Source organism: Musa acuminata, chromosome BXJ1-11 (genome assembly GCF_036884655.1).
Source record: "Musa acuminata AAA Group cultivar baxijiao chromosome BXJ1-11, Cavendish_Baxijiao_AAA, whole genome shotgun sequence".
NCBI lineage: Eukaryota > Viridiplantae > Streptophyta > Magnoliopsida > Zingiberales > Musaceae > Musa > Musa acuminata.
This window is the reverse complement of record NC_088337.1, coordinates 25,822,727-25,838,468: the sequence shown is the minus strand read 5'-3', so window position 1 is coordinate 25,838,468 and position 15,742 is coordinate 25,822,727. Positions and strand designations below refer to the sequence as shown.

General features: G+C 35.3%; 1 protein-coding gene across 2 annotated transcripts in view; it reads left to right on the top strand.

Moving 5' to 3' along the window:
* Positions 1 to 15,742, top strand: part of LOC135583738 (uncharacterized) — a 56,619-nt gene that overhangs the window by 858 nt on the left and 40,019 nt on the right. Inside the window, exon 2 of one of the 2 annotated variants that reach the window (XM_065090231.1) lies at positions 8,781 to 9,156. In XM_065090231.1, coding sequence (XP_064946303.1) covers positions 8,801 to 9,156 — 356 coding nt within the window. In that variant the 5' untranslated portion in view covers positions 8,781 to 8,800. The remainder of the gene's footprint in view (positions 1 to 8,780; positions 9,157 to 15,742) is intronic. The other variant, XM_065090230.1, reaches the window with a different exon arrangement.

Below are 15,742 nucleotides of genomic sequence, written 5' to 3'. Positions count from 1 at the left end.
TATGGCAACCTTGAAGGTGTAATTGCGATGAAAACACTGCTTAGTTAGGATGGTAGTGGTAGAAGGAGATCTGTTCTTCTTGATGGTTCTTTTGTTTCAAGGGGTTAGCATTGGCACATCGAGAGAAGTGAAAAATGTGCTATTGAAGAACTTTATTGTCCTCCATCACTTTATCTGACATTGTGTTCAGACTATTCAGTGTTCTATATCCTTTTCCTGTCTAATTATATTCTTTTGCTACCTCCTTCCTTTTTGTCCAACGGTGCTGCTTCAGTCTTGCAGCATTTTTTTGACAATATGAATACTCTAGGCTTGCAATTTGGTTTACTTTGATTTTGCTAACTTGTATTTGTCAGGAAAAGATTGTAGAGAAGAAAAACTTGACTAGAGAAGATAGTAGACATAGCATGGTGAAATGTCTTTGACTTAAAAAGCATTTGTTCCTAGAGTCATATCAATGTGTTTTTTCTAGGAAGCCTGTTTCTCTAAACAATTTTTCTTGTCATCTCTAGTTGTATGAGAATATCATGCTTCATTTTGCTCTTGTTCTCTCGAACATTTGCTATTTGTTTGACATATACAAGTATTTTATTTTTGTTGTTTATCAATTCAACTCCATGACATGTACAAGCATTTTCTTCTGTTGGTTGCAACACAGATAGTTCAACATACCATATTTAGTTGAAGAATCACCCAAATCACCCTTACACTGGACCACAACACATTCTTTGATTGATTTATCAAAATCTGGAAGTTTAGGGTGATAGAACATATATTATTTTGGGGGGTTCGGACTTTGGATCAAAGAATTCAATGTTGGCAACCTGATCCATGCTAGTTCACGGTTGGATGGTAGGAGTCCAGTCCGTTCCGGCATACCTTAATATTGTTGGGGGGGGAGAGGTGGGGAGGAAGAAGGAATACAACGAAAAAGGAAGAAGAAGAATAAGAAGGAAGAAGAGGAGGATGTGGTATATGGAGCGAGTAGTGAGCAGGGGACGTGCAGACAATGGCAGGCATATAGGTGGCAATAGGCGGTGAAGAGTTGACTCCTAACTCCTAACGGTGTGTTGCATTGTGAGTCCTAGCATGGGGTTACAAGAAAAAAAAAATGTAACAAACCGGACTGAATTGCCGGGTTATAAGCGGTACGTGTCTTGGTCAGCAGTTGGATCAGTGAATACTGGTTGAATCATACTAACTCCCAATGAGCTCTACTATGGTGTCACGGACTTAGCTGGTTTTGCCTAAGTCGTGCGGCACTCTTGCGTATCCGTCCGCAAAGGTCAGCCTCTCTGAAACCTCCCATGGTCCCTTAGGACCTACAAAAGAGAAAATGGGTTAGAGAAAGTGCCTCACTCGGAATCCACAAGCAAACATTTCCGAAAACACTTCATAGACAATGCAAATTACAAACAAACTTTACAAGTTCTGAACGGTTGCACAACAAAGGGTCAAAATGGTCCACTACATGCCGAATAACTCTCGCAAGTGTTCACATGACACAACCTTTATTTACAAGTCTAAGAAGGCCACCAAACCCAACTAAAATAGGGTTGTTAAGTCTTCGACCGTTCCTCTACATGCTGTGCAAAATATGAATAAACAGAAAGACACGGACATACATAAGTATTACATCAAACATCCTGTTTAAAACTTTGTCCGTGATAGTGGGGTCAAAAGAAAACAAGTATATGTAACAAACCGGACTGTGCAGTTTTAAGCAGTCTGCATCATGGTCGGCAGTTGGGTTGGTGAATACTGCTGAATCGTACTCAACTAGGTGAAATTTAATACCTTGCTTTGGACATCTAAAATAATGCTGAATGCTCATTAATTCCTAGTCCCAAGGGAATGCACTTTTTCCTAAGAAGATGGATTTTTCTTGGATTATTTCTGTTATCTGATTATTGCTTGAAAATATTGTGCTTCTTTTTACCATTGCTTCTTAGTATTCCAACTTCTGAACCAAGTTGTGATGTTATAACTTCGTAGGATGAGAAAAGTGAAAATCTGTTGTTATTTGCATCACATTAGTTTGGTGGAACCTAGGTGATCCAGGAACCATTTGATTCTCAGGTTACTCATTCTTTGTTTTTGCTGGTGTTCCATGCCTTTGGCTGCTGAGGGCTGAAGATGTTCGCGATGGGAAACTGACAAGTCTAACAATAAAAGGTTGACACATATTATAATATTGGCCTAATAGATGACACAAATTGTGATGTTGGCTTCAAAAATCCTGCGACGAGCTATAATCTTTGAGAGCGTTTAGTTATAAGACAGCTAGTATTTGAGTTCCTTTGTTTATATGGGACAAGGCCTTTGTAGTTATATGTGCTGTTTAGCTCTCTATCAGTATGAAAGACAATGTTTCAGGCCTACCATATCTCCATTTAAGCCAAAGTGTTGGGTAGTTAAGAAATTTCGTATTAAAAAACTATTATGGCTTGATTGTGCCTTTTGAGATGTCTGAGTGTATCTCTACTGAATGACTAGATTGATGACAAGTTGGAGAATACTTCAATCAAGGATAAGATGAGAGAACTGTTTGAGTGGTTTGGATATCTTTGGAGAATATGAACAACTAACATTTCAAAGAAGTCAACATTCACGACTGTAGTCATTTGAACATATCCAGCTTGAGAAGCTTAAAAGTTTACTTGTTGCTTCCTTCTGATAGTTGGTCTTTTCAAAACTTGCTACATCTCTTTTAACCTTATATGAAAATTTAAATTGGAAACTTTGGTGGAGCCAAAAGGAGGTAAAGTAGGTTAATATAGGTACTCAAGGATGAAGATAATTGGAAAATGTATCTAGTAGCAATGAAGTTAGTTACATTACTGGTGATAAGTCTACACTATTTGTAATTTGACATTGCCTCTTTTGGAGACATATATATGCAAAGATAAAGAGTTCAAAGTTGCAGTCTTTGCAGTTGTGGAAAACCAAACAAAATGATTGCAACAACAGATGTTGCAGTTCCAACTGTTTTTTATTAGTATTTGACCTATAACAAGGCCTTAGTGTAGAGAACTAATAGCAAACTATCACTTTGGTGGAGAATTATTGTTTAACCCGGTAAAGTTTTGGTTAAAGTAAAAGTGTGAGTCTTTCTGTAATCACCGATGATTTTTTTCCCTTAACATAAATTAATTACCATAAATAATGTGTTGTTTTATTTAAATTATTAACTTCCTTGTTTGTGTAGTATGGTTAAGGAAATGTTTAAGATTGATTTCCTTAATCATGTGGACAAATTAGAAGTTCATTGATTTATTTCCTAATGAGTGATGTGATTTTTAGGAAGTAAATAGTTTAAATTTCATTTTTTTATGTGAATCATAAGAAATAAATATTACAATTCTATTTTAATATGCGAAAGTAAAATAAAAATAAAATAAAAATAAAAATTAAATTATTGCTTGCTTTTGGGGAGAACTCATCTTCTCTTATATAAAGGGAGGTCCCTGTCCCTCATTCCTCATTGAGTCTAGCAATGGGAGGATTGAGGAAAGGATTCCCCGAGGAGAGGTAGGGTTCTCTATTTTTTTTGTTATCACATTTTATTCATATCTTAAAATCTTTGATATTAGAATTGTTATAATTTGTATGATGTATAATAATATCTTAATTTTGAAATTTTATGATTAACAAATAATGATCATTGAATTATGATGTTAGAATGATTAGTTAATTTAATAATAGTTCTAATTCATTTAATTATACATTTATGATTCAAGGAATTATGTGCGAATTTTTATGATTTAATTAGTTTAAAATTTAGAATCATGAATGTACGTTAGTTAATTTATAAAAAAGAATGGATTTGAGCTTAATTATTATTTTATAATATTTTAAAATACTTCTGAAAATATTAGAATATAATTTAATAAGAGGGATCAAATTAGGGTCTTACCTGGGTTAAGTTGATTGGCTAGACCAGCTCTTGTGGCTAGGTATGACCCAACCCATGTGGCTAGGCGTGACTCAGCCCGTATGGCTAGGTATAGCTTAGCCCATGTGGCCTGGCATGACCCAACCCATGTGACCAGATACGACCCAACACATGCTGCTAAGTATGACCCAGCCTATGTGGCCAGGTACGACCTAGCTTATGTGGTTAGGTATGGTTTAGCTTGTGTTACTAAGCATGCCCTTACTCATATGGCCAAGTACAACCTAACTCATGTGGTTAGGCATGATGCATCTCATGTGGTCAAGTATGACTCATCTCATGTGACTAAGCACGATCTAGCTCGTGACTAGGCACGACCCAACCGCCCAGCTATGCGACTGACACTAGACATATTGTCGCCCCTCTATCTAGCTCGTTGTACCTCAACACAACTTATTACCTAAGACAAGCAAGTGCGTGACCCATCCAAGACTTAGATGAGTCGGTTTGGTCTGGGCTAGCACTATACAACATAGTCTAATTTTGTCTCCTTTATTGGTTTGGGCTCGTTAGTTGATTGAATCGGATATGTTTGATTAGTTTAAGTCAGTTCAAGGTGATTCCAGACCAACTCAACCAGTTCAAGCCTACTTATCCTAATTGAAATTGATCAAATCTAAATTAAATCGCTAGTTTTATAAGGATTTGACGTTGGTTACTTTAGGTCCTAATTAAATTGCATTTGATTCAAATCAATCGGGCTATTTCAATTAAGGTTTTGATTGATTGAAGACTATTGAGAGATTGATGTCTCATGTCTTTATGATTTGATGAACTTAAAAGTTTCATATGAAAGTGTCATTTATAAATGATTATTGATTTTCTTTTATTTTTTAGATTAAATTGATGATATTGATGTGATTGTTATTATGTAGTATATGTGACTATGCTGAGTGGTCCATATTGGAAGTGCAACATGTGAAACGAGCTAGGGTCCATCACAGTGCACAATTATCAATGAACATAGTTTAGCAGGTTATACATTAAGTATGGTCCCTCATAATATTTTATCATACTATTTCTTTGATGCATGCATAAATGAATGGATGAATATAAATGAATGATCACATGGTTGACTATGTAGCCTTGCTGAGGGTAGGTAGGGCGATTCCTTACTTGGATTAATAGGTCGTCAAACGTGACGATTAGACGGTTCCTCCATCCGTTGTTTGGAGGAACATGTCCCCACTTGGGCGGGTCAGAGGTGCCACTTTATCTGCCGTTGGGAGTGCGATATGGATTCTCTCCGTTCGCTGTTGGGAGGAATTCATCTCATAGAGTATGTCTCTTGATCCGTTGTTGAGAAAGTGCACAATCGGGTGTGATGTATATGTTTGTTATTTGACTGTTATGTATGTTATTGAGATGTGTTACATGTGATTGATACATGATTTTATTTACTACATAAGAATTATAATTATTTTTCTAATACATAAGTTTCATAATGAATTGATATGTTGTCATTTCATATTAAATTATATATGTAATTAATTTGAATAGAGTTTTGATTTAATAAGTGTCAAATCATTTATTAGATATCATTTGTCTAATACAATGATGAGATCTAACGAGGATTAAATATAATGTTAATTCTAAGTCATTTTGAACTATAAAAGAATATATGTTTGAATAGTTTGGATAAATTTTCATCTTTGTTTGTTGAGTTACACATGTAGCCTCAAATTTTATGTCAACAACCAATTAATTTTATAATTTAAATATTCTAAAGATTTATTGGATGTATATTTTGATATACTTGTTAATTATCATTTTACATAGGTGATCTAAAACCAAATTATTGAATGAGTTTCCTCAATTTCTTATAAGTTTTGTGCTGAAAAAAAGTGCACAGAAAAAAAATGCACAAAAAAAACGCATCTTTGGACTTAAAATGTTTTCGAGTATCACATTTACATCTAAATATTTTTCAAGTTGATTTAGATTTATCTTTTGACTTAGTATTTCAAGTGCCAACTATGTTGAATTAAGTGGGGAGGAATGTAATCATTGATGATTTTTTCTCCCTTAACATAAATTAAATACCATAAATAATGTATTGCTTTATTTAAATTATTAAATTTCTTTTTATGTAGTATGATTAATAAAATGATTAAAATTGATTTCCTTAATCATGTGAATAACTTAGAAATTTTATCAATTAATTAAATTATTAATTAATTTATTTCCTAATGAGTGATGTGATTTTTAGAAAGTAAATAGTTCAAAATTTATTTTTATGTGAACCATAAGAAATAAATATTACAATTTTATTTTTATGTGTGAAAGTAAATTAATAATAAATTAAAAATAAAAATAAAATTATTATTTACTTTTCGAAGAGAACTCATTTTCTCCTATATAAAAGGGGGCTCCCCGTTCCTCATTCCTCTCACAGCTGGCCATGGGAGGATTGAGAAAAGGATTCCCAAAGGAGAGGTAGGTTCCTTTATTTTTTATTATCACCTTTTATTCATATTTTAAAATATTTAATATTATAATTATTATAATTTGTATGATGTATAATCATATTTTAATTTTGAAAATTTATGATTAATAAATAATGGTGATTGACTTATGATGTTAGATTAATCAGTTAATTTAATAATAGTTTTAATTCATTTAATTAGATATATTTATGTTTTAAAAAATTATGTATGAATTTTTATAGTTTAATTAGTTTTAAATTTAAAATCATAAATCTAAATTAGTTAATTTATGAAAAAGAATGGATTTGAGGTTAATTGTTTTTTAATATTTTAAAGTACTTTTGAAAATATTAGAATATAATTTAATAAAAGGGGTCAAATTAGGGTCTCACTTGAGTTAAGTTGATTAGCCAGACCAGCTTATATAGCAAGGTCCTAATTAAATTGAATTTAGTTCAAGTCAATTAGGCAATTCAAGTAGGATTCTAGTTGATTGAGGACTATTGAGATATTGATGTTTTATGTTTTTATGATTTGATAAACTTAAAAGTTTTATATGAAGGTGTCATTTAGAAATGATTATTGATTTTCTCTTATTTTTTAGATTAAATTGATGACATTGATGTGATTGTTATCATGTAATATATGTGACTATGCCAAGTGGTCCATAGTGGAATGCAACTTGTGAAAGGAGCTACGGGTTCATCACAATGTGGAGCCACCAATAGACATATTCTAGCATGTCATACATTAGTCATGGTCTCTCATAATATTTTATCATATCACTTCTTGGATGCATGTATGAATCAATCGATGAATGTAAATGAATGATCATAGTTAGCTATGTATCATTGCCGAGTGCAAGTAGGGAAATTCCTTCTGGTGATTAGCAGGTTGTTAGATCTGACAGTTAGATCTGCGAGGAACGTGTCCCCACTTGGACGGGTGAGGGATGACACTCTATCCGCTATTGGGAGTGAAATATGGATTCTCTTCATCTGCTGTTATGAGGAATCCATTTTGTAAAGTATGCCTCTCCATCTGTTATTGCGAGAGTATACCATCGGGTGTGATATAAATATTTGTTATCTGACTGTTATGTATATTATTGAGATGTGTTGCATGTTATTAATATATGATTTTATTTATTACATAAGAATTATAATTGTTTTTCTGATACATAAGTTTCATAATGAATTGATATGTTATCATATTAAATTGTTGACATTTGTATATGTTTCATGAATGTCGAAGATTATTTTTATGATTTTTTTGGAGGTTCCTATCAATATGTGCAGTTGCTAATATGTTTTTATCCTATATTTATTTTTAGAGTAACCTATTACTTTGTAATAAATCTAAGGCTTGGATAGATGAGATTTTTTTGTTACTTGTGGCCCTACTAAGAAGATGTGATTCCTTTTTTTAGTTAAAAAAAAATTAGCATTGTAAAGATAGGGATTTGAATTCAAAGATAAGAAAAAGACTCATCTATAAATTACGAATAATAAAATGATGGTTTATTTTTTTAAAATCTGGGATGTGACACTTTCTGCTGGCATTGGTGAGAAAAAAAGGACTTTGGGAAGGTTTGCATGCAGGTGGATTTGAAAGTAAGGGGTGTATTGTGCAAGCAAGAGGCTCCCGTCAATACAAGGTTAGGGGAGGGTCAATATAACCTCTATCTAACATAGAGAGTCTGTTTCCATGATTTGAATCCTGGTCTTTCAAGCCACTAACTTTACCATTGTACCAAGGCCTACCCTCAAATTTAAATTGAGAGCGGCAAAATTTAAATCAGCAAGTTATGTATGTAAGAGAGCATGTTAGTTATGAATGGATTTGGTATTCCCAATATGAACAATCAGTTCATATTTTTTGCACAACAATGGCATACCATGGTATATCAATGGAGATACTTACCATGATACACGTAATTCCTGTATCTTATGGCACATTTGAAGCATGTTTCTTCCCAAGTTTGTTGGTCCAATGTTTTGGACTAGGATGGACTAGACATAGAAAAATACCTGTTATTTGACACCTATATTGGAATTTAGCAGACATAACTAAAGATAAGAATCCATATAAGACGGTGAACGTCCACTCTTTATTATTTTTGTTTAAGTAGCCAATCTTTCATCTAGTTGCTAGTTCTATCATATGTCTCAAGAATATGATGACTGCAAATACGTTACAAGTTATATTCTGTAACCTATGTTTAATTTAGAGACTTGAGAGAAACTTAGGTGTCTTGATCCTCTTGGGCTTTCTTGTCATTAGCTTGTCCTTCCTTCAAAATTAGCATGTTTTTCACTTAAAAGTATCTCTGTCATCCTAATTTTCTTTAGTATTTAGCTCTGTTTTGAGGTTGCTAATTGTTCATTACTTGTTTTAAGTTACAGGTGGCTCGTTGAAGATGGCATCTAGAAAGTACAAATCTTTTGGAGATGAAACTTCTGTCAGTATGGCACCTTTGAATTTTTCTGAAAGGGTGCTTGAGAAGGTCAATCCTGTCAACCAAAAGAATACATCAACCTTCCCGGTGGAGGCTGATGTAGATATTGACATTAGGGAAGTGTACTTCTTGATTATGCACTTTTTATCATCTGGTCCATGTAAGAGGACTTATGGACAGCTTTGGAATGAGCTTTTGGAGCATCAACTTCTACCCAGAAGATATCATGCTTGGTATTCACGTTGTGGTGCACGAAGTGGTGATGAAGATGATGATGGCATGTCTCTGCCTCTTTGCTATATAAAGTTGGCCGAGAGGTATATAATTTTATATTTGCATCCTTTTATTTGGTTGATGCACTAGAATCTGTGTGTATACTTAGCTTATGTTGCATTAGTACCTTGTTGGGCTCTTAGCATTTGCCTAGTATTCTAATACATCCATTGATCATGGTAATTGTTGTTGGCTTTTTTCCCACACTATAAGGGTGTTCATCCACATCTGAACTCGAGGGTATCAACTGTATTTTGTATTTTCCAGTCCTAAAGTTGTTTTTGTATTAATGATTTTGAATTCCTAAACTGCAGTTTTGAGTTTTGATTGCAACTCATATTTTAGTTTTACATGAATATTATTGCTACCAAGGATTCAATCTTGGTCTGATATTGGTTTATTTAACCTACTGGAGTAATACAATATCAATATACATGGCAAGATACGGACCCATACTGCCCTGTATCGTGAAAAAAATAATAAATTAAAATAAATTGTATTGTGTTGCATCAAGCTATATGTTTTGATATGGGTACTTAGTCGGATTGGTAATTACTGGTCAATTATCTACCTGGATGGTTGAGATCTGAAACCATGTATTCGAGTAATGCATGATATATCTTAATTCTCCTTATGATTTGAGACATTTTAGGTCATGCTTTAGTTTTAGAATTTTGAAGTATGGTATTGTTATTCTTGTATTTCCTTTCTGTGACACTTGTACTTTTAATTTTTGTGTGCTCTCTAGGATTGTGTTAATTTAAAAATCACTCTTATTGTAAACAAAAAATGTCATTAATATCTTTTTATGTATGGGAAAAAATATAATTCTCCAGAAAAACGAGAATGAATGTTGATTTATTATTTTTCTTTATTTTGAAAATGTGATGCAAGTCAAGTATCTCTAAATTAGATCTGGTTATGTTTAGATTCAGTTTTGGTGAGTCTTGAATTTTCTATTTTTCCTTTATTTTTTGAGTGATAATCTGGTAGATGTATTGAATCTTGATTGGTTTAGCTTGGTCTGAATTGTCTTTGATATGAATTATATTTATCTCTGTTTTTACTGGATGCCAGTTAGTCAGAAAGCAATGAGTGACCAAAGCTAGGATTGATTTTCATTTTGAGTTGGTCTATTAAGAGTCCTATTATTTATCCAAAAGCCACTGTTCATTTGACCCTCCAATCAGTTCTGTCATATGCTCATCTAGGAGTCTAGGACTTAAAAAAAGCTGGCTAGGTGCCCTTGTTTCAAGGAAGGGAATAAAAAGTACCATTCAGTAGGATTTGTGAAAAAATAGATAAAATGCTTCATGGTGGCATTCTAGAGTATTAAGTGGCCCATGGTTGGGAGAAGATGAAGATTAGTGCACAGAAGATGCAATCTTTATTTGCTAAGTCTCCATTATTGTGTGAAGTCATTCTAGAGTATAACTTTTTAGCGTTTATTCTGTAAATAGAGGTCATATGATACATCATTGTATGGTGTCTTTATGTTAAATTAATCAAAATTTATTGAGATTCTAATGTCATGTTGTCCCTATTACCTCTCTCTTTCTCTATATTTCTTCTTTCGCCTATCAAAATCTGTTCTTATCTTCTACGGCTGCCCTGTTCCACTCCATGATGCTTGTTGCCTCGTAGATATGATGCTTTCAGAAAACTCTTTGATTTGGTACCTGATTCTCTCTTTTTGATAATGGGCTATGCTAGTCACTGTTTGGTGGATAAGAGCAGAACCACATTGGGACGGTGTTTCCGACTTTTTGAAGTGACAATGGGACAGAAGGATACAACCGACAAATTGGATTGATAAATGTTAATATTTCATATGTGATACTAGATCGTGATATGTGAAAAGGTGTTTACAGGAGCCCTCTTAAAGCAAAATAATCCACATCTCTCACTTAATATTTGAGACCCGTAATTGAAGATTTGGATAGGCATCCAACTTGTGATTGCATCTCCAATACATTTCATAACGTTTGTTTTAAAAGTCTAGGTAATCTGGTCTAACTAATTATGTTTCAACTGTTTGATTCATTATTATTTTTGTTGCCTTAAAAAAAAAAATGTTTCTATAACCAAATTGAGTTATATAATTATGGCATTTGGATGACTCATGGTTACTGAACTTACAGAGTTAGAATCTTATTTATCTGTGAGTTGATTGGCCAAGATCAGAAACTAACCAAATAGGCTTGGTAATTAAATTACATCATATGACAAGATTGGAATTGATTATTTCTAGATTCTTTTGCAAGCTGTCTCATGTGCATTTTAACAGTCTTTCTGTTTTTGGGAAAATATTGCCTTGGCTTCAGCAAAACATTCTTTTCGAGGAACTCTTTTTAAATAAATTGGTGCTTAAGTTTGTTTTGGGAAATTGAAAAAACTAAATTAATTAAAAAAATTTGTGACTTGGAAAATTTGAAGATGATCATTATCTTTTATGTATACAGGAGGGTGCGATTTTTTGCATAAATTAAAAGATTTCCTACATCCAATGTCTGTTTGCACCTGAAGAAAAGATGGTCCAGTCATGGTTCTACATTTCATCCGGACTAGTATATACCAGTCCAATAGCTTGTTGGGTTGGCAGAATGGACCATTGCACATGCTTCCAACACCATAGATACTCAAATCTTAAAAACAGGTTTCATGGAACATGTTGGTGTACCATGTGATGATGGTATGCTGATGTGTACCAGACCCATACCGGTCCAGCCGAGCCAGCAAGTGTCCAGTACTCAGGATGTCAAACTATGGGTCCAGGTTCTTGGTGTCATGTCATTCCTTCAAAGGTGTCAATATGGTCATGTCATTCCTTCAAAGGTGTCAATATGGTCATGTCATGTCATCATTACATGCTGCAGGCAAGGTTGGTTAGCCCTTTACTAGGATCCATGATGTAGAACAGAGTAGGGAAGTAGAGAGAAAAAGAGGGGAAGAGAAAGAAAGAGAAGTGTGAGATAAGAGAGGGGAGTAAGAGACTAGAGACGATGTAATTCTTTTCATTCAAATTTGAAAAATGCTTGATCCATTGAGAAGCTCCACCATTTATAGGGGTTTAGGAGCCTTGATACAATTAATGAAAACAATGATTCCCAAGAGTAATCTCCTAGGGAATTAGTATGCTTTTTAGAAATTCAAAATATGATTTCTAAGATACCTAAATAAGTGCACTTAATATAAAAAACTCTTTTTTGTAGTCCCTAGAAAGACCGAAAGATTTTTTTTAATTTTCAATATAACTTTTAGAATTTCTAGGCCAATTAATTGATGAATTTTTGTTGATTTCTTTGCCTAGAATAATTTTTTAAAAAATCCTTTATAAAGTTACATAGTTCCCCATCAATCCAACAACCTGATTGACTATTACTGGGGACTGTACAACCCCTATCATCAGTTAAACAGTCCTTATTGATGACTGGACAAGATTATGTTGGGGCTGGCTACATCAGTCAGGCCAGATATTGTTAGTGATGAAATCCTCATTGTAAAGGACAAATGTTTCTCAAATAATCTTGTTATATACCCGATGGGAGCCACCATAATGGATAAAGATGTATAGAGATAAAACAGAAAAGGAACTATTAGGAGTTAGTTGTCATTCATTTGTAGAAGCCCTGGTGGAAATAATTAGCAACTCTGACAACTGATCAGAATTTAAAGTAACTAGAAGGTCCATTTCTGAAATCCCTAGCAATATGAATATTTGGCTTTGATGACTAGGGAACTTGGAAAAAAAAAAGGAAAAAAATGTTTCAATGATGTTTCTGGAATCTTGTAAAATGTCCATCTCCTAGAACAAAAGTGGAAACTGCTGAAATGGTGTTGAGCCATTGGAATTCTTTTCCAGAAAGGAGCTTTTCTTGGCACAATTATCCCAGAAGAAAGAAGCCTGTCAAGTAATTTTATCTGATTAGAACTTTCCTCGAAAGGTCCTTGCAATTAGACAACTTCCTTTACCATTTGCCAAAGAGGGTTATAGAAACTTATTGTGATGCAAAATTCCTTGCAAACTACTAACCGAGCAACTCAACACCAACATTTTTGGTCATCATTACAATCTCTCCTCAAGAATGCATGCCTCATAACATCTAGCTTCTAATCACCTGAATAAAATAGACATGTTTTAAATAGGAAACTGGATAGACTGAGTTCACAAGAATTAATTTGCGACCCATCATATTGAGTTTCTTTTCCAAGTTTTTAGTTGATTTATACCAAGGATTGCTGTATCGCACGAAATGGTACAAGCGGTATGTATCGGTCCGGGCATGGACTGATATGCAGAACCCCGCGTTTCGGGTGACCAATATGCAGACCACCTTGTTTTGGGTGGTCCAAATTATAATATAAAAAAAATGAAAAAGTGGTGGGCCTAGTCCATTTCAGCATTAAAAAATAGAAAAAAGCAGATTAGGGCTCTTCTGGTGTACGAAGCCGCAGCACTGCCTCTTTGTTGCTTCACCGCTTCGATGATGCAGCGACACTGCCTCTTTGCTGCTTCTCCGCCGTGATGCTGTAGCAGCACTACCTCTTCACCACTTTGCCTCTGCAATGGCGCTGCCTCATCGTTGCTTCGCCGCTGCGATGCTGCAGTGGCACTGCCTCTACGCTGCTGCAATGTTACAGCGACGCTGCCTCTTCGCTGCTGTAATGTTGTCGCATTCCTTTAATGCTGCTGCTGCTTCTTAGTTATCGTTGCACTTCTCCTTTCTTTCTTCTTCTTCTTCCTTCTTCCTTTCTCCTACCTCCTCTGTTCCTCTACCGACCCTTCCTTTTCAACTTCTTTTTCTTCCTTGTCGAAACTAGTGATTTCAATAGGCGCTTGGGCGCTCGCCTGGGTGCTCGGGCGAGGCGAGGCCCGAGCGCCTCGTCTCATTTCCAAGCGGCGCGCTTCAAAGAGGCGCCGCTTGGGCGCTCACCCGAGCCCAGGTGTTGGGCGCTTCGGGCGAGCGCCCGAGTTAAACTAGGCGATCGAACCAGCGTTTTAGGTCTGGTTCGATCTTTGGTGCTTTAGTTGGTTCAATCGAACCAACTAAAGCATCGATATCAACCTTTCTCTCGCGACTTCCCAACCCTAACCCTGCTCATCGTTGCCGCCCCCGCTGTCGCTGCCACTGTCGCTGCTCGCTGCTATCGCTGTCGCTGTCGCTGCTCACTGTTACTGCTCCCGCTGCTCGCTCCTATCACTGCAACTATTGTCGCCCGCCGCTCCCGCTGCCGTTGCTTACCACTACTGCTACCGCTACCATTGCCACTATCACCGCTCGTCGGTCCCGCTCACTCTCCCCCTATACGCTGCTACCGCTACTGTTGTCGTTGCCATTGTCGTCGCTCGCCACTCCCGCTGTCGCTGCCACTTCTCGTTGCTACCGCTGCCGCTGTCACTATCGTCGCTCGCCTCTCCCGCTCCCGCTACCGTTGCTCGTTGCTACCTCTTCTCACATCGACTCAATAGTATATTGTTAACAATATATTAATAGTATACTGTTAACTGTATACTAGTAACAATATTTTTTTATTTATTAGATTAATAATATATTATTTTGATTTTAATACTATTAATTTTTATTTATTTGAAATTATTGTTATTGTTTTGAATTTTGAGATTTTTTGTTAATGTGATATTATGATTTTGTAAGATTTTTTTAATTTAATATTATATTTTTATTTAAATAATTATATTTATTAATTATATTATATATTTTTATATTTTAGCGCCTCGTTTCGCTCGGGCGATTTTAGACCTTGGCGCCTTTTGGCCCCTAGCATTTTTTGAATCATTAGTCGAAACACCGGTATGCACCAATGTACCATGTGTCAGTACACTAGTACAAATCAGCATGTATCATTCCACCAAATTGTTGAAACGTTTCCAGTACCAGAGAAAGCAAACCTTGATTTAAACTATTTTATTAAGGGTTTTAGTTTAATTGGATTAAGTTCTAGTTATATAAGTAGCCCAAGGGAGGGGAAAACTGTAGAGCTGTCAGTTGAACTTTTCAGCATGGGCCACTGCATTATCACCTTCATTCACTGTTCACAAGGATAGTTCATCTTTCGGAGAGATTACTGGAAAGTTCAGATGAAAATATGAAATAGTTAAAAGAACTTTAAGATTAACAATACTATCCTACTTGACAATGTAAAATAATTGTGGTGCCCTCAAACTGTCTGTCCAACACATATCCAAAATGTGGGGCACTGTTGCTGCTTGCCACAAACCACCTGCTGCTGCTTGCCTACCTACCTCCTTCCCTTCTCTTCTCCTTCTCTCCTCCTCCTCCTCCTCGGCCTCCTCCTCCCCACTTCATGGTGCAGCAGCACATTCCAGCATACCATGTGTCTGTACGCCTGTACAAACAGGACCTGTATTGGTCCAGCCAAGGCCGTTATAGGTTCGATACCTGAGATTTTGAACCATGTTAAAAAGTAACCAAGAAGTAATTTTACAAGCATGATAATTGAATGTCTCTAGGACAAATTGACAAGCATTTAAATGATCCTGTTTTTTTGGTTTGCTTCAAGTGAAGCTGATCATATGTGGTTGAAAGTTGAAACAGACTAATATTTGTGTTTTGGTAACCATGTTTTTGTGCTTTTATTTTTCTTTTGAGT